Source organism: Pithys albifrons, chromosome 5, assembly GCF_047495875.1.
Source record: "Pithys albifrons albifrons isolate INPA30051 chromosome 5, PitAlb_v1, whole genome shotgun sequence".
In the NCBI taxonomy this organism is placed as follows: domain Eukaryota; kingdom Metazoa; phylum Chordata; class Aves; order Passeriformes; family Thamnophilidae; genus Pithys; species Pithys albifrons.
The window spans coordinates 36,253,452-36,273,418 of record NC_092462.1 but is presented as its reverse complement, the minus strand read 5'-3'; the positions used below and the strand labels follow the sequence as shown (position 1 = coordinate 36,273,418).

General features: G+C 37.0%; 1 protein-coding gene across 2 annotated transcripts in view; it reads right to left on the bottom strand.

Annotated features, from left to right (window-relative positions):
• PALLD (palladin, cytoskeletal associated protein) overlaps positions 1–19,967 on the bottom strand; it is a 200,464-nt gene that overhangs the window by 119,567 nt on the left and 60,930 nt on the right. For both annotated transcript variants that reach the window (XM_071556213.1, XM_071556214.1), the window contains exons 3-7: positions 8,381–8,559; positions 6,131–6,197; positions 5,476–5,581; positions 4,490–4,564; positions 905–1,046 (exon numbers count right to left, since the gene is read on the bottom strand). In XM_071556213.1, the coding sequence (XP_071412314.1) occupies positions 905–1,046; positions 4,490–4,564; positions 5,476–5,581; positions 6,131–6,197; positions 8,381–8,559 (569 nt within the window). The remainder of the gene's footprint in view (positions 1–904; positions 1,047–4,489; positions 4,565–5,475; positions 5,582–6,130; positions 6,198–8,380; positions 8,560–19,967) is intronic.

Sequence of the window (19,967 nt, the reverse complement as noted above, 5' to 3'; positions counted from 1 at the left end):
TTGTAACCCATGATTTGAGATGCATATTATAGGAATGACTATGTACCAGGAGCCCCATGAACCAATGGAGGAGAGCCCCTCACAAGAAGCAGTGTAAGGGCAGCAGTGATCTGACCTGTACTGGCTTTGGTGCATAGTAACTCCATGCAACACGCAACCTGTCCTGTCCTCAGGGATCACCATAGAGGGAGCCCAAAGTCGTGGACTAAACTCAATATATGTTTTGTGAAATTAAAGGATGGGAAGTGGGGTGGTGGTTAGTGAGGATCTATTGTGTAGTGTGGGACCTGATCGTGATGTAAATGGTATGAAATAAGGAGTGAAGAATGTTCTGGTTTTGACTGGGATGGAGTTAATTTTCTTCACAGTAGCTGGTATGGCACCATATGTTGGATCTGTGCTTAAAAAATCATTGATATTAGAGAGATGTTTTTGTTATAAAGCTCTTGTCTGCCCTTGTACCTCCCAGATATTGAGGAGGCTGAGGATGAACAAGAAGTTTGGAGGGGATAGAGCCAGGACAAAAACCTGCACTGATGAAAGGTGTATTCCATACCATATGGCATCATGCTTAGCATATAGAGCTGGGTGAAGATGGAGGAAGGGGGAACATTTGAAGTTAGGGCACTTGTCTTCCCAAGTAACTGTTACATATGATGGAACCTTTCTTTCCTGAGGATGGTTGAACACCTGCCTGCCCATGGGAAAGGGTAAAAAGATTCCTTATTTTGCTTTGCTTTGCTTGTGTGTCTTTTGCTTTCCCTATTAAACTGTCTTTATCTCAACTCATGAGTTTCCTCACTTTTAGTTTTCCAGTTCACTTCCCCAGATGCCAGGGGAGAATGAATGTGCATCTGTGAGGTGCTCAGCTGCTCACTGAAGTTAAAACATGACATTGCCTTACTTTTTTGGAGAATTCTGAAGTCTGGAGAATCTTGAATTTCAACACCTTGTCGGAACCACTTAACATGAATGGGAGGGAGTCCTCTGACCCTGCATTCCAACACCACGACTTGTCCCTCAGATGCTGTGGAGTTTTGTAACTCCTGAAATATAACAAACACAATTCAAATGAACTAGGAGCATTTTATATTATTGACATGTCTTTAATTCCCTTTGTAATTCAACTTTATTTTATTGTATGATTACAGTTTTGCAATAAACATTTTCATTCATTCTGATTAAATTTAATATATGTTCTATATAGTTAAAAATGATTGAACAAGTTATTTTGAAATACATTCTTAATAAGACCAAAAAGGGAAAAGGTAATTACTCAAACTAACACAAGCAGATCATTGCAGTTTGAACTTTTAATTTTTATTCTTCCACAAAGTAAAACAAGAATTCTAGAACTATGTGTACATTTACTAACTTGATCCTGAGAGTGTGGCTGTGCTTCTTTCAGGTCCCTCCCTAGATGATGGAGTTGCTTTTTCTCTAAGCCATAAATAACAAACCAAGCAAAATTAAATGACACAAATATTATTAGAATATATTAACTATGGTATGGGTAGCTTCTGAGAGAGTGTTCTGGTGTAATAAACTCTTATACACATCTGAAAATTTTCAGGAAAAGTCTAAGTCTTCTTTAAAGAAAACTGCAGTGAGGGAAGAGAAAGACAATATTTTAAGTAACAGAACTGACAAATGATAGCAGCTCTTTTTACCTTTGTTCTCTATCTTAAGGTTTTCATAGAATCATAGAATCGATTGGGTTGGAAAAGACCTCCGAGATCATTGAGTCCAACCCTTGGTCCAACTCTAGTCCATTTACTAGATCATGGCACTCAGCGCCACGTCCAATCTGCGTTTAAAAATCTCCAGGGATGGTGAATCCACCACCTCTCTGGGCAGCCCATTCCAATGCCTGATTACTCTCTCTGGAAAGAATTTTTTTCTGATATCCAACTTAAATTTCCCCTGGCAGAGCTTGAGCCCGTGCCCCCTTGTCCTATTGCTGAGTGCCTGGGAGAAGAGACCAGCCCCCACCTGGCTATAACTTCCCTTCAGGTAGTTATAGACAGTGATGAGGTCACCTCTGAGCCACCTCTTCTCCAGGCTAAACAACCCCAGCTCCCTCAACCTCTCCCCATAGGGCTTGTGCTCCAGTCCCTTCACCAACCTTGTTGCTCTTCTCTGGACTCGCTCCAGCACCTCAATATCCTTTCTGAACTGAGGGGCCCAGAACTGAACACAGTACTCAAGGTGTGGCCTCACCAATGCAGAGTACAGGGGAAGGATCACTTCCCTGGTCCTGCTGGCCACACTATTTTTGATACAGGACAGGATCCCATTGGCCTTCTTGGCCACCTGGGCACACGGTTGGCTCATGTTGAGCTTCCTGTCAATTAGTACTTCAAGGTCCCTTTCTGCCTGGCTGCTTTCCAGCCACTCTGTGCCCAGCCTGTAGCTCTGCAGAGGGTTGTTGTGGCCAAAGTGCAGGACCTGGCACTTGGCCTTATTGAACTTCATCCCATTGGAATCAGCCCATCTCTCAAGTCTATCCAGATCCCTCTGCAGAGCCCTCTTGCCCTCCAGCAGGTCGACACTCCCTCCCAGCTTGGTGTCATCAGCAAATTTGCTGATGATGGACTCAATCCCCTCATCTAAATCATCAATAAAGATGTTAAACAGGACTGGACCCAGCACAGACCCCTGGGGAACACCACTAGTGACCGGCCGCCAGCTGGATGCAGCTCCATTCACCAGCACTCTCTGGGCCCGACCCTCCAGCCAGCTCTTAATCCAGGAGAGGGTACACTTGTCCAGGCCATGGGCTACCAGCTTTTCCAGGAGTATACTATGGGAGACAGTGTCAAAGGCCTTGCTGAAGTCCAGATAGACCACATCCACAGCAAAGGGTCTTTTTTACCCTAATGGCTGTCTCATTTCCTTTCCAATTTATTAACAAAGTTTTAGACCTTGATGCAGCTCAGCACCTGAAGTTACGTCTAAGCTCAGAGCTATCCCTAATTACTATTTATAGATTTCTAGTTAATCAAATACATAAGAATTTTGTTACATGAAAACCTAAAAATCTTTGGGCTATTCCCTAAAGTTTGCATAGAACAAAATTTATGTCAGGAGGCTGGATTAAGTCTATATTTTGTTGTTCATATCTGATTTGTTTCTTCTGTAATTACAGTTGTTTTGGTTTGGTTATGTCCTAGTTGCTTAAGCCAGTTAATAATGGATTTCAGGGACAAGAGATATGAGGAATTAGGAAGAAAGAGCAGAGATATGATTGCTTTGGCAGTTTGTGAATGAGGCATGGATTTCTCCTGTTTCCCTTACTTGAAAGTTGCCTACCTGCTGACCCTGCAGTACCCACATTCTCTAATGTCTTGCACCTCCACTATTTACTTTCCTGCGATCCCTGCAGTGTGGGTACAGATTTATGAGGTACAGAATCAGATCTTTCTTGTCATGAGAAAGGGATGTGACAGAGCCAAGTCAGACTGTTATGGAGAGCTGGGCTTACTCTTGTTTGCTCTTACTCTTATCACTAGGCAAAACTATTTGCTGTTCCATATTAGTTTTTAATCAAATGTTTCTCTGAAGTCATACTTTCTCTTCTTCATTTACACTTCTCAACAAATAGAGATTAAACAGTAAGTGCTACCATGGAAATGATGGTTTGAGGCACAATGAAAGATGCAATTTATAGATTAGGGAAAATTATGTCATCCTTCTTTCTGCTGCTACTTAATTCCCAGTTCTTAAGTTTGATTTGGGGTGAGTGTAAAGATAAATATTGACTTAAATAATTACCTAAGAAATATGGAATAAAAATTTTCCTTCTAGAAAGTTTACATATCTGAAATAGTGTGACCAGCAGGATTGGCCCCTGTGCACTCATGAGGCTACACCTTGAATCCTGTGTTCAGTTTTCGGCCCCTCACTGCAGGAAAAACACTGGTGTGATGGAGTGTGCCCAAATAAGAGCAATGAAGCTGAGGAAGGCTTTAGAGCACAAATCCTATGAGGAGCAGCTGAGGAAGCTGCCATTGTTTAGCCATGAGAAAAGGAGGCCTGAGGGGAGCTTATTTTTCCAACTACCTGAAAGGAATTTGTAATGAGGTGGAGGTCAATCTCTTCTCCCAAATAACAAGCAATAGGACAAGAGGAAATGGCCTCAAGCTGCACCAGGGGACATTTAGATTGGATAACGGGGAAATATTTTTCACAGAAAAGATTATTAGGCACTGGATCAGGCTGCCCAGGGAAGTGGTTGAGTCACTCTCCTTGGAGGTATTTAAAAGACATGTAGATGTGGCACTTAGCAAGTTGTTTTATTGGTGGGCTTGGAAGAGCTGACTTAGTGGTTGGACTTGGTGACCTTAAGAGTCTTTTCCAATGCAAGTGATTCTGTGTTCTTAGAATTTTACTATTATAAAATTTTCCTACATTAGGATATATAATGTTGATATTTCCTTCTGTCCTACAGGAGGAGTATGATATAAAATTCATGATGGATAAAACATACCTTTGTAAAGATAGGTGCAGAATAGATAGGCTTGGGTCCATCCAGGTGGTGCAGGTATGAAGTAGGGCTTTGAACCTGCAAAGCAATACAGCAATGCGATAAAAAGGAAGGAATACTGGTGTCAGTGATATGGCCTTCATATGTCTCTGCAATAATGCAAACTCTCACATTTGCAGTCTTATAGTGCTCCCTTTCTACCACACTTCTTGAGTGACATATTTTATATTTCTGAAATAAAAATGCAAGCTTTGAAGATTTTTATACTTCCAATGAGAATTTTGTATCCAATTGTCTTTGCCTAAAAGTATTTTGAGAGTTTGACTCCTGTTAATATCACTCAAGTATATACTCTGCACTGAAGCATTTTTGCCCCTCCTGTTACTACATGCCTTGACTGATGCAGTGACAAATCCAGGTACCTAAAAGCTTATCAAGGTTAGCCTAAGGAAGGGAAAAGAATTTACCATGTAAAGACCAATAGAGATTTTTATTTTATTGTATTTTATGACTTATATGAAAACTCTAAGTCAGCCACAGTGGCATTTAAAGACTTTGTACAAATGAATGAACATTGGCTTTCTATACTTAACCTAGACAGTAAAATTAAATTTTCTCCAGAAGTCCCAGAGAAATTACAGTAATATTAAATTTAATAACAAAATTTAAAACTTTTGCTAAAAACTATTGTAGACATTAGTTTACATTATATTCTTTTGGGACTGGAACTATTAAGTGATAAACCCTGTAATTTTCATCATCATCGGATCTGTCACATTCTGTGTTGAAACACACTGTGTAAGAATCCATACGTATATTTATTTTTATGTCCCAGTCACTGGATATATACTTACATTTTTTAAATCATCATTCTTAATATAATAATGTACATTTATAGTTTAACAATATAATTCCTTAGAATGATAGTTTTTCAAGAGTTAAAAATTTTGAAGGAAAAATTGAAATACTTCCCACTAATTTAAAATTACCTGCGGACTGGGCACAGAGATAGGTTGAATTACAGCTGTGGTAACTCCAGATTTTGGTGTAGAGGATCCTATTGTTAAGGAAACAGAGGTGGTTTTCTTTTGGGCCCTGAAAAATTAGATAACAGCAAGCACTTTGTAAGATCTGAAATGAGAATGTGTTAGTTTGTAACCCCTAAGCCACCTTGCATTTTCTACATATTTAAATATGTCATCATCAACTGAAAAGAACAACATTGAAGGAAGCTTGAGTAGAACACAATCTTTGGCTAATTTACACTTTCATGCACAGTAAAAAGTACTGATTTAAGAGTAACTAAAATGCATTTTGGTTCTTTAATTGTAGTCCTGTAAATATTTCTTTGGAGGTACTTGATTGGGTGATTACAAATGAAGACTTGGTTAACTTGAAGATACTACTGAATGTGAAAAGTTGGTATCAACAAAATTGTCAGGGTAAAGCCAGACTTCTCTGACAGAACATGCACATGAATATGATCTACAGCTAAAATGCTACACATTTATATCACATGAGAGAAGTAGAGAAGACACACACAAATGTACCCTTATGCTAATTCAGATCTTAAACTACCAAAGATTTTGCAGTGTCCCTTATTAAGAACATTTGCACAACACTGGCATTACTTTGCACACTTACTGTGGCATAGCTCCAGATTTTGACTTGAAAATTAAACTTTCACTCTCTGAATCTGTAGAACTGGTGCCTGGAAAAGAAAGTGTTTTCAATAATCTCATGTCCTTTTACTGATTTATTTAATGTTCAAATTCCAAGGAAAAACCTTTGATACTTTTGCATTTCCTTCAAGAATTGAGAACTCTCAGTAATAAACTACTGCAAGTTTTTTATCTGATAAAGATTATAACTATGTACTTTAGACTGTTACAGAAATCATAACCATGCCAATTTAATTGCAAACTGCTTTCCCTAGGTTCCTAGCTGTCTTCCTTCATCTTGAAGCAAATATGGCCAAAGAAGCAGAAAAAAAATGCTGACTACTACTGCTCTATTGTAAATGTATAATTTTATTTACTTAAATTTTAAAACTTGAAGCTTAAGTAGATGGTTTATACATAGATAACAAATCTTCAACCTTAAGTAAGAGCAACTCAGTATACCAAGACATTTTCAGACTAAACTTGCTGCCCATGATCTCCACATTTCAGACTATTTATATTAACCTACATATAGCATTTACATACTGCTATTTCTTGTCAGTGGAAGTCTTGATATAATGTATGTGTTTGGCAGTGCTCTGAGCTCACTTAAGGAAAAAAGTATGAAGGCATTTATTCCCTTTGTCTTCATTTTTCCTAACAGCAGAAACTTCACAGTTATTCTAGACATTTATGCAGTACATATTATTCCTCAAAGAATTTGTGCATATCTATGGGTAGCTTTATTTGTAATACAAATATTAAGCAATTCATAATCAATATGCATAGTATAGATAAGAAGAGAGAAGCAAATGTCTAGTCATCAAAGTGGGTCTACATACAGGTATTTCTTAGAAGAGAGAATGACCAGCTCCTGAGTGGCTGGGCCCACTACACAAAAGCAAGTATGATGTATCAGTGTCATTGGCAGCATTCATGTACAACGCAATGCTTGTGTGACAATCTGGTTTCCTTAATGTAGGGGAGGAGCCTAATGACTTGTACAATTCTCTCTCTCTTTCAAAGTAACATGTTACAAAACTTCAACATAGCATTTCAACATAGCAATCCTGCCAGATGTCAAGGCCCAGATTGTTCTATGCACAGTATCTCTCTACCTAGCTGTTTCTTTTTTTACTGTTGCTTCTGGCATGATACTTCACACAGCATTATGTATTTGTACTACACCTGAGTATTTCTGAAACCATGCTTATTTCTGTTAAAAAAGTCTTATTAGAATCTGTAAGATTCAGAAATGTTTTGGAGATTTCCTGTTATATTCTCAGTTGCATAGCAAAATTCTGAGAATAAATAGCACAATGAAAGGAATCCTATAAAGACATATATGTCACAGTTTAGCTAATTTATAGTGAAAAGTTGGTTGTTTTGTTAATCAAAAGCTATGTGATAAGTTTGGAATGGCATTATTCAGAATTGTTATGACTATTTCTTATGTTAACTTGTTTTACACTTTCAATGACCATTTAAATTAATTTTAATGATTCACAAAAATGGTAAAATAAAGCATATTGCCAAAATGTTTGAAAGATGTATGAATTCAAATAAAAAATCAGGATTTAGTTAATATTATCTTGCCTAAAATACAGTTCTCCACTAAAAATAATTTAATAATTTTAGTTATGATCATCATTCTTTTTTTTCAGTGAAAATAATACTTGAATGATGACTAATTTTGCAGTCAAGAAATATTTTGACAGCAAGTAGCAGTTGTTTCTGGACAAAACCAGTATGACTGAATTCAACCTGACTTAAAATCAGTGTGCCAAACATAAAGGAGGATAGTACATTTACATGTGATTGAAGAAGACTCATCTGGGGCAGTCACATTTATTTGCACTGAGAGGCAGTTCAGAACTGAGAAAGGGATTACTGCTATCATGAAAATCATTACTGGCATCACTAGTCAAATTTTTGACTACTGATTTACAGAGGGTACTGCTTAAAACACAACAAAACACCAAAGGCTCTGTTGGTTCCTTCTTTTCCATTCTTTATCTCATTTCTACTCTAAATAAATAGCAATCTACTTTTGAGTTCCTGAGACATTCCTTGAAATACCTAAATTAATATGAGGTGATGCTCAAAATATGTTTTGTTAAAGGAAAGCAGCAGAATACCATAAAAATACCACCATAGCAAATGTCAACATACAGAACCGAAAGTTCTTATCCTTTCCTGTATGCATTAAGTATCTTATTATTTTGCCTCGTACCTTCAATGAATATTTCAGCTGATGTACTGTCTGAACCAATGGAATTTGAAGCCAGACAAGTATAGCGTCCAGTGTCGTCTTCAAAGGCTTCTGCTATAATTAGTGAATGGAGTCCTCCACTTTCAGAATGGATCTGAATGTCAGGGGAATTCTGAAGTTCCTTTCCTTCACAGAACCATCTGCAGCCCACACACATTTAGAAAGACCAAGACAAAAAGAATATAAAGGATTGGTTCAGGTTCATCACACACAAGAAGACATTACACTCTGCTGCAAAAATCTAAATTGCTACTGAAATCAGCACATGGTGCGTTGAAGTGCATAATGGCATTCACAAAGACATAACCTGTTGGAATAAACTTTATTTAAAAGGTACTGAGACATTTCTGAATCCTAAGAAAACTTTACACACCTACATTTAAAAACTATTCCCTGTCCTGGTTTTGGTAGAATTAATATTTACTGCATATCTCATGTCTTGGCTTGCTTTCATCACAGTCTGATCAATTTCAATATAACTTCCCTCTCCCATCTACCTAATACTGATTCTCTGCACAGAATATTGGAATTTGTAATCAGTAGAACAGGGTCTAGTTAGAGGCTTGTCACTAGGAGTGGCCCCCAAGGCTTGACACTGCACCCACTATTGTTTAACTTATTCATCATGGATGAAGGGGAAGGTGCCTCCTCAGCAAGTTCACTGTCAACACAAAGATGGGAGGAATGGATGATACCCCAGAGTGTTGTGCAGACCTTCAGAGGGACCTTGCCAGGTTGGAGAGATGGGTAGAGAACTGTCTGAAATTCAGCAAAGGCAAATTTGGCATCCTGCACCTGGTGAGGAATAACCCCAGGCACCAGTACAGGCTGAGGGCCAGCCTGCTGGAAAGTAGCTCTGCAGAGAAGGGGTGGTGAGTCCTGGTGGACAGCAAGCTGTCCATGAGCCAGCAGTGTGTCCTTATGGACAAGAAGCACAGTGGTATGCTGGGGTGCAATAGAAAGAGCATTGCCAGCAGTTGAGGGAGATGATCCTGCCCCTGGATTCAGCTTTATTGAGGCCACATCTGGAGTGTTTTGTCCAGTTCTGGGATCCTCAGGACAAGAGACATGGAGATCCTGGAGCAGGTCCAGTGGCGGGTGACAAAGGTGATTAAAGGGACTGAAGTCCCTCTCTTATGAGGAAAGGCTGAAGGTGCTGTGCCTGTTCAGCCTTGACTGAAAGGGGACCTCATCAATGTCTGTAAGAATTTGAAGGGAGGGTGAAAAGAGGATGGAGCCAGGCTCTTGGTGCTGCCAAGCAATAGGACATGAGGCAATGGGCAGAAACTGATGCATGGTAAGTTTCACCTGAACATGGGGAAGAACTTCTTTACTGTGTGGGTGGCCACACACTGGAACAGGTTGCTCAGAGAGGCTGTGGAGTCTCCCTTACTGGAGATATTCAAGAAGCATCTGGACACAATCCTATGCATGTGCTCTAGGATAACTCTGCTTGAGGGAGGTTGGACCAGATGATCCACTGTGCTCCTTTCCAGTCTTATCCATTCTGTGATTTTTGTCCATTATGCCCAGTCAACTGAATATAATCCCATGGTACAGATTCCATATTGGTAAGCTTAAAACAGGACCATAAACTGGTTTTCTAGCCCTGGAATTTTATGTATGCATGTAATACCTCTTCCATTACCAAAAAAGCATGCCCCCCCCCCAAACCACTGGTATTAGGTACCGGTGAAAAAAATTATCTGGGGTGACTTACTATATATTACTAGGTAAAAACACAGCATAATTTTGTTTGCATCAGGTCAATGAAGCATTTTCCAGTGTAGGCTGTTTAAAGAGCTAGTCTATATTCTCAGCCCACATTGCTGACATGAAAGTACCAGTTACCACCTTTTTGCTTTTTGATCCCCTCATATCGGGTAGTCCTATTCCCACAAGCTACACCTTGACTTAACTGTATCTCTGGCAGCTCAGTATGAGAAGTGGATAATTCTCAGTTTACAGGGTCTGCCATGCATTTTTGCAAGGCAAGGTACACTGGAAAATCTAAAGGAAAATCATTAGGGAGCAGATTTCCATCTGTTTTCAAATTGTACCTATGTCCTGAAAACAAATTTTGCCAAGCATGCCAAGCCTGTTACTCGTGCTCCAGTCCTGCAAATCCACTCTGATCTTTACCACTCTTTCTTCCCTTCTTACCCCATAATCCTAATCTGTGTTTTTCTGTGTCCTTCCCCTGCCCTCCTTTCTCTCTTCTTTTTCTGCCATTCCAATATTCAAATCTTGCTCTGGCGAGGATAAAGACTAAATGAGTAATTCTTGACAGCAAGCTTCAAAAACAATCTTTCATTCTCCTCCTCCCATTCACTTTTAGTTTTCTACTCGAGTCTGTGTTTTATTAAAATTAATAAATATATAATAAATATATTAATAAAATTAATAAATATAACCTCAGAAATTTATGGACAGTCAGTTCTAAGTAAAAGATGACAGAATTTTTAAAAACAATTTTTAAAGACGGAAATTTTGCCACTAAATTTTGGTATTTTACTTTTAATTTCTATTAGTTTATGAGAGAATTTTTGCAGTTACATCTCACTAATACTCCAGAATCAACTTTTTTTTCCTCCCTATCCTTCCTCTACCCTCAAAAACCAACACAACCCCAGGGAGTTACATGACCCTCCCTCCCTCTTTAGGAAAAGTGTGCAATGCTACAGGATGACAGATACTACAAAACAATGATCAGGGAGGACACTTTAGAAAATGCCCTTATTTTTACTGCTCTATTTTTAAATTACTGAACTTAATGTAATTAACATAAATAAAAATAAGTTTTAAAACATTCTTCTAAAAATATTTGATTGTAAAACTTGAAATGTCATGCTCATTTTAGAATGCAGTTAAGAAATCTAACAGGTTTACAAATAACACAATTACCCTTAATAATGCCATAATTACAGGCAAGCTCTCTGTGTACAATAGATCTTTTATTTCTGAAGGAAAAATAAGCTGACAGTGGCTTTAAAACCATATTTGATTTTCTTCTGTAATTAAAAGACTAATAAGTTCCTTTTCTGTCTTCTGTTGCCTACAAAGTGCACATAGAAAAGTATAATTTTTGGAAAGAACTAACAAACTTCCATTTGTTTAGTCAGTAGACCGCTTTGGCCTACTTTTACAACTATTTGCCTTGGAGACAAATCTATTCTGTCAGCTCTACTGCCAAAATTAACATTTCTCATTCCCCTCTTCACCTCCTTTCCTCTCTTGTCACAAGTCATCCCTTCTCCCAGTGTGAGGACCTCTGCTACTATTTCTGATTATTAGACCTTCAGAGTCCTAACCTCTGTGCTGCTTTTGCTAAGTTACATTTTAAACAATATGCACAAGAGAGTGGTTAATTCAATTTCTAGACAATCTCAGACAAGAACCTGTAATATGAGGCCCTCATAACCATTAGTTCTATTTTTCTTTCCTTCCCAGAAACATCCTGCAGAGGAAAACCTCTCCTCCAAGCCTAATTATTTTCTCAGATGGATCCTGGTTTAGTTTCATGCAAATGGTATGGCTTTCTATTGTCTCCCAAATTCCATGTTCACAAAATGTTTAAGAAACTGTCCTAAGCATAAGAACCTAAAATAAAAAATTCATTTATACTTTTTTTTTGTCAGATAACATTGAATAAGCAAACTGTTCTCTTAGAACAAGTTCTGTGTTGTCCATTGATTCATGCATGTACACAGTCAGTCCCAAGTAGTGGGAGCTATTCCTCAGCAACTGACTGTGAGTAAGTCTTGTTGCATCACATCAGTGAAAACCACTGAAAACAAGTCCTGACCTGCTACATCAGACACTGTCTGTCATAGGGAAAAGCATGTAGGCAAGCAGTGCAATACCAAATTACCTCAGCTATCATTAAGGTGATGTTTGATGCATGGGAAACACACCTGGTGTGGGATTTCACTGTTTATTGTGAAGAAGAGAATTCATCTTCACAATTGGCAAGAGCACAGTTATTTAAAAAGACAAACACAGAAATAGACATAGTTATATTCCTTTCCTTTTCTATTTTTTTTCTATCAATGTATTGATAAAAGAGGAGGATTACTTATCATGAATTTCTTTTGGAGATTATATGAACATTAAGTGAATAACAAAATTCTCAAGTGAAATACTTATCTGGCAATATCTTGCTAGATGCCAGTTCAGCTCAAAAGAGTTTGTGAATTTAAAAAAGGGTCAGTGAATAAAAATAAAAATTATTTTTTTCCCAAACACAGACTGAACTTTAGTTTTTCATCTTTTATATATATATATATATATATATATATATATATATATTTGTGATCTCTATCATAGAGCACAAACCTGCTATCTATAGCTTCCAATCAGCCTTATTGCCATTATCCTTGAAATAATCATGGTGAGAGAATTTTCTGCTCCTAAGGAATGAAGAAAGATTGCAAGATAAATCTTTGAAGCATTTCCCCTCTCTGCAGAGGCATCACTAAAGCAAACAACACATTGCTATCAAAGGGAAACTGGGCTAAAGAAACCAGGAGGGCTCATGACTAGACACAGAAAAATAGCCACAAAGCAAGTCGTGCAAGACAATTCCAGTTTTATGCTAACTAGGGCAGCATTAACTCATAACCAGTCTATTCCAGCCTACTGATCCTCTTGGAGGGTAAGAAGATTACTTTCTAGCCATGAGTCGGCAACAATACTTCTGGAGAGATAAAATACCCCAAACAAAACCAAATCTAAACCAAACCAACCCAAAAGATACTGAAAGTAACGCGGAGGAACAAGTATGCTGCAGTTGCTTTGAGAAAAACAGAATTCCTCGTATAGAGAACATTGTTTTTAAAAGACACCTGTTTCACAAGTTGTGGATACCAAAGCCAAAAATCATCAGCTCATTTCCCTGTCCCTTTGTTGTAGGTTCTCTGTATTGCACAAGGTGTGCAAATAAGAACCAAACAGGCAGAGACACCAACAATTGGATTTGCGTATGTGTGTACGTATCAGTCCACAGAATAAGACTTCCAGCTGGCACCCTAGGTCCATTCCAGCAGGTCATGCTGCTGTTCATGCAAATTTGTAGAGAATTGTCCGCTTGAAAGAGAACAGAAACTACTGTAAGATGACAGATAATGACTGACAAAAAACCCACCAAAAATCCAATAGAATGAGCATAAATTTTATATAGCTAGAATTAATGTTATCAGTCATTCTGTATTTTGCCAAATTTCAAATTACATTGAATTTTTCTGCTCTTTCCTACTTTCTTCTTCATTGTCTTTCCACCATTTCTGTTCTTGCCTGCATTTCCACTGTACCATTCTTAGCCTTGCTTCTCTCCAACTGTGCTTAGTTTTCACCTGCATTGTATCTCCTGTAAGTTAAAACCATAGCAATTAATGCAGACACTGAAACACAATCACTAGACTGGAAAGTCAATAGACAAAGAAGCAAATCAAAGATATTTTGGTAGCAGGGGAACAATGATTAAGATACTAATTTTTCACACTTCTTTGCTTTTCCCCTGGCTACATGATGGCAAAACTAGAACAGCAAACAAAAAAGGACAGTCAGATGCCAGGTGAGCAGCAGTTCATGCACACTGGCATCAAGTAGCAACTCATACAACGTGCCTTTCTTTTTCACTCTTCTTTATGCCCTCACAATCCTCCATGCATGGAAATATATAGAAGCACGTGTGTCTGGGATTTTAATGAGTCTGAACAAAATATAAACAGAGTTGAACAGAGCACTGAGTAAGTAAACACCAAGGTCTTAAGAAAAACAGCTCAAGGTTCTCTCTAACGCATAATCCTGCTGGAACTTAATGTTTTTTGAGAGTCACTGAGGAATAGAGAGGTTTTCCTGCACACTCTTAAAAGTTAATTTAAAATGGCAGCTGAAATGAAACTTTAAGATATAGCCTTAGGGAGAAATTATAATAGGGAACTCTGACCACTACAAAAAGTGCAGAGAGATAAGCTGTAAATTAAAAAGTAATTTTATCCTTAGTGGTGTTAAGTATGTCCAGTAAGAAAAGTAAAAATTAAATACTCTGACATTCTTGTACTGACAGAGTCAGCATTTCCATCAAAATACTATGTAACTTCCATTTTGTTTTCTCTGCTAAGCAGTCCAACACTTCCAGACTGCGAAACATTGCTTCTTAAAAAATTTAACTTGATTTTTAAAAGAAATCAACTTTGTCACGTGAGATTAAGAGAACACTGCAGTAATCAGATAACTCAGTTGTTAATGTGCTTTACACACTGCTCAGTTTTTGTGCAGTATACAATTTCATTACTTGTATAGGTAATTCATAACAAAGTTACCAATAACAACATACATATATTAAATATTTATATTTTCTAGTAATCAAAAAAAAGAAAAAGAATATCTGAATAGAGATGCTGGTGCTTTGCCTGCGCCTTCAGTTAAGCAATTGAAAACTACAGAATTAAATGTTACAATTAAAAGTGTGTTATATTATAAACAGTGTACACTATATATTCAGAATTAAACAGATTCTTCAGATGTTGCACAGTGTTCTCCCAGCTCTCACAAATTTCAATGTGGACTTCACATCCAGCTGACTAAATTACATGATTAGGTACTTGGAGATTAAAACTTCCCTTTAAGGCAAGAGAACACCAAAATGTCTGTATTTTCAAGACATGCATCAATACTTCAGCCTGCCATTTCCTACAAGTTAACTATTCTTGCTCTGAAGTGAAGCTTTCCATCACATTTTGTGCAAGGATGCAAAGTAGAGGGGGTACAGAAGTGGCAGGTATGACCAGCTGAGAACAGTGAGCAGTGGCCTCTGTCACTGCAAGCTGCAGTAAATCTAAAGATGACTTCTCTAGCTTATTCCTGTTATTTGGAAAAAATTTCTTCCCTACATTCTTCTGCAGGTTTTCCAAGTCTCTTCCTGTTCGCTTTACTTGTGGGAAAAGAATTCTACTGTGTATCAGCTGGGGAAATAAACTGAAAGTCAGCTTGACATTTTGATAGCTCTGGACAAGATGCTGAGTTACAGCCTGTGCCTCATGTCATTCTGTCTGGGCACTGCACTGTTCCACAGGACTTACACAGATGTGTTCAACTAATTACAAAAGAAGAGCACCATTGTCTCCGTAGAATTAAAAGTTGAGGACAAAGTTGTTCTGAAATACAAATTGTTGGTTTTTTCTTAATTAATTTTTAAAAGAAATGCTTACAACCACATTTAGATTCATACTTTTTTTTGAGACAGAGTCTGTCTTGGTGTGGGAGAAACATAAACAGTAATTGAAATAAATAAACTCATCTTTTTACTACATTTATAATAATTTGAGTATGTACTGTAAAAGTTAAAGAATTATAGTTTATAAAGCAAACACATTCTAATTTAGTAAAATTTCATTGTTGGAAATTGCATGTGTCTGTGATGATCTGAATTGTGATAGAAGTCTGGAAGATATGTGCAATGTGATGCAGTAATGAAATATCTGGATACAAAGGAAAAAATGGTGAGATTTAATGAATAAAATTGAGTTACATTCCATGTCTTTAATTAAGAAGTTTCAAGCTAATGTTTTCTGCATACAAGCAGAGATAGCATATAGAGAAAAGATACCTGTTGTATGACTTACTCGGATATGCAACCCAAAGCTACTTCTTTGTGATTAATAAACATTTCTGTCATAACAGTTTGTGTAGGGGGCTGATGTTCACTACTGTCTATTCGCTTCTTGCAGCTGTAACTTTTTATAAAAATGGATATGTTCACTGTTTTTTTTAGAACTCTGATTATAAGGAAAATACCTAAATATTTAGCAGAAAAGCAATGAAAAGTATCTAGCAACTTTTTTGTTTATCTGCCTTCAAAGTCTCATGGATACACTTATGCCATACAGCAAAAGAACCAGGGAACTGACTCTTGCTGTTGACAGTACTGAGGGGCTGGTGCAAGTGGTATTTCAAAAAGGCATCCAGTGGTATCAAAATGAGATACTGCACTTCAGGTAATCCTGTTTCATTATGCAGATCAAAGACATCTGTACAGCTATATTTATTCAGAAAGAACAGCAAGGAAATCATACTTCCTTAGCTAGCCAAAAAGCAGTCAATATTAATGGAAAAATCTGTATGTTTACTTCACTAACCAGAATGATCAAATATCTTACAAAGAAATTTCTTCTAAAACAATATTGCTTATGTTATAGTCAACCTTCATAATGAAATATCAGGATGCAGAAATGTATGCTGAAACACTTATTTACAATTCTTGATGTCCAAAGTTTAAATCCTACTTCATATCCTATTTTGATTTATCTTTACCCTTTTCCACAAAAGAATTTATCTTTTTTTCCATATCTCTGTCTATCACCAAAACACAAAGTACCTTATTATTCTTGATCTTAACTGTAGGTTTTCTGAAGACAAAAGCATTATCCAGGTGTAGACAGATTTCACAGTTTCAGAAGCCTTACACAGAACTTTCTTTTCCATCTTTGCCATAAGCGTGTGCTATGAATGTGTCACTTTCAGATGATGCAATTTCACTGACAAATGGATGTGGATAGATAATTCAGTTTATTTTATACTTTTGTAATCATCAGATCAAGAAAGATGGAAAATGTTGTGGAATTCAAGGACCACTTAGGTAACTTGAACTGCAAACCACCTCTTACAAGAGGTGTGTTGATTATTTGCTACACATACTGCAAGTTATATAACTACTCATTTCATTGAGTAGCTTCTATAACTAGTGAATTTGGACATAAATAAACTTTAAAATTACATGTTCATGCTCACACTTGTAAATAAACAGCATGAATAACAATAAAAACCCAAGAATAAATTATATGCAAATTAAGATACTAAGTTTTCCCTAATTCTATTTGTAAGACAATTTTGAGGGCTGTTGGACTCATTAGATAACTGCAGGCTAATTTAGTGAGATTCTTTATAGTAGTCATTTTCTTCAGACTCTTTAGAAAACTTATTGCATAACAAGTGATTAACAAAATTTAATGTAACCCTTTCCCTACATCATCTCTTCTTGGACAATTTACTCACACTTTCTGGAGTAGCATTTTCTATCTGACATCTTAAAGTTTATAGAAGGATATTCAGCAGTTTGCAAAATTATTTAAAATGCATTGAAAAGGAAAATTTTTTGGTCTTCTGACATATCTAAAAATACAATTCTCCATACAAGGTTAGTAAAAACAAAACAAAAGCCAAGAAGAAGGACAATAGATACAGAAGAAGAATGTTCAAGTAGTAGTTTTATGATACATTTACCTGTATTTCAGAAGACTTTACACTAAAATCAGTAAGGGATGTGAGCAGTAAAAATAGGAAGAATAAAGTGAATTACAAGATCACCTTAAACAGGCAGAGTGTGTACAGCTAATATAAATCCATGTAATTCCCTAACATTCCATGTAACTTTCTCATTTTGTGTTTTTAGGTTTCATATTTCACTGGAAGCTTTTTTTTTTCTTTTGGAATATCTTATACATTTTGATGCCCACTGCAATAGCTTACCTCCAAAGTTGACAGATGTGGACACCTTTTTGATGTATCAAAGCATGAAAATGGAACACTTTATAAATGTGGGGAATGAGCAAGTGCATTCATTAAAAAAATCTGATAATAGCTGGCTCCACAGCTCTGTCCTTAATATTAATGTAGATGCTTTCATTCATTTTTTAATGTAATTCAGGTTTAAATGATTATAGCCATTCACTTCCCACACTTTCAGAGTTTTATACTTTCAAAAAGATTGTCACAGAACTATGAGACATGCACTATACAGAAGAATTCAGCCCTGAACACAAAAGAAACAGCACCTGAAACATGCATTTCTTTCATTTAAATAGCTACTACACAGGAGCCCCTATAGTTTCAGGCATGAAATGCCAGACCCTGAACAACAATTTCTTTCATTCTGACAGGTAATTAAAGTGACTGGTTTTGTATAACTTCCTTTTTATGCCTGGAACATCTTACCCTGAAGTCAAAGTGTGGCAGACACTGTCTACATTTCAGATTGCTCCACCAATTCATATGTCAGTAAGTCAAGCAGACCCCTTCTACTCATGTCTATAGTTGTCCCAGCAAAAAAAATATTATCTGCTGTTTTGTTTCATGAAAAGATTATCATCTCTACCCCAAAAAATCAGAATGTTAGATTTTCAAAGTAGAGATGCTGGTCCCTATTTTTCACCCTGTAGCTAAAGGAACACTTTGATACACATGGAAATACATACATACAATTTTTTTTCTTCAAAATGAACTTGTAAGTTAATCCAGGAAATTCTGCCTGTTTTATGGAGCATCCTCAAATAATTTGCATATAAAGTTATAGAAAAATATCCCACACATATTAAAAAGTAGTCTTCAAATAGAACCAGCCCTGTACTGAGAGTACACTAGTGGTACACAGAGCATATGAAAACAAAGTCACAGTTCAGTGCTTCAGAAACACCACACATGATATTAGAGATAACATTCCTGGTTTCATACATATTGTTCTCAGTTTCAGTGTGCACTGGAAGAGTCAACTAGAGAAACATACTTTGCCTCACTCAGTTTATTCCACCATTACCTCCCACACACAATTTCCCCATCCTGTTAGGTTAGGCATACCCTTGAGTGTACTTTCCGTAAGAAGATTCACCACAACTTTCCACAGTGTCTAGCACATGGCACATCTTACTGAATACAAGCATTGGACCACCTGGTACCAATGGTCTAGACAGGATCCAATGGTTCAGAACAACAGTTCCACTTATCTACACCAAATGGCAGCAATTGCACAATGAACGTTCTTCTGTCTGAGGTAGCTGAAAAAAAGCTCAATGAATAGGACTTTGACCATGGAAAGAGTAATTAACATGAGCTAATTACATATGTTTTATTATTGAGAAACAGGTTGAGCACTTTGTCCACTCTTACCTAGGAAAGGTAAGAGCCAGCTCAAAACTCAGCTTCCACAGCCTTAACTCTAAGGTCACATTCCATGTGCTAACCAGGACTCTAGAATAAGAGTAGATTCTGACCTTGCGTTGCTAGATGTACTCTTAACCATAAAATTATTTGTCAATGTTTTTGAAAGCTAGCAGACCAACATAAAGATGCTGATGTAAGTTATTATACAGCACTACATGGCAATGAAGTACTGGATTTTAATTCTTAGGGTCTTTTGCCTGTTGCAAAAGGATTTTATGTGGCCACCTTTCATTAAATCTGAAGGCAGTTACGAATGCAAGTGCAATAAATAACTAACTTTGTTCACTTAAATTGATGGTATGATCACTCAGCTTATGTAGACCTATGCTTACATCAAATCACCACTTCCAATATTTGATAGGAAATTAACAAGATCATGAAAGGAAGGAAAAAAAGAAAACTAGAAGCAGTGAAGATGGTTTCAGCAGGTTAAAAATAATTAAGTATTTAATAATCACATGTGAAATGCTGAACATTTTTCAGACCCAGAGAACTGTTGAGGCTTGTAGGATTAACATGATTTCTTGTCTGGCTGAAATGGAATGCATAGTGT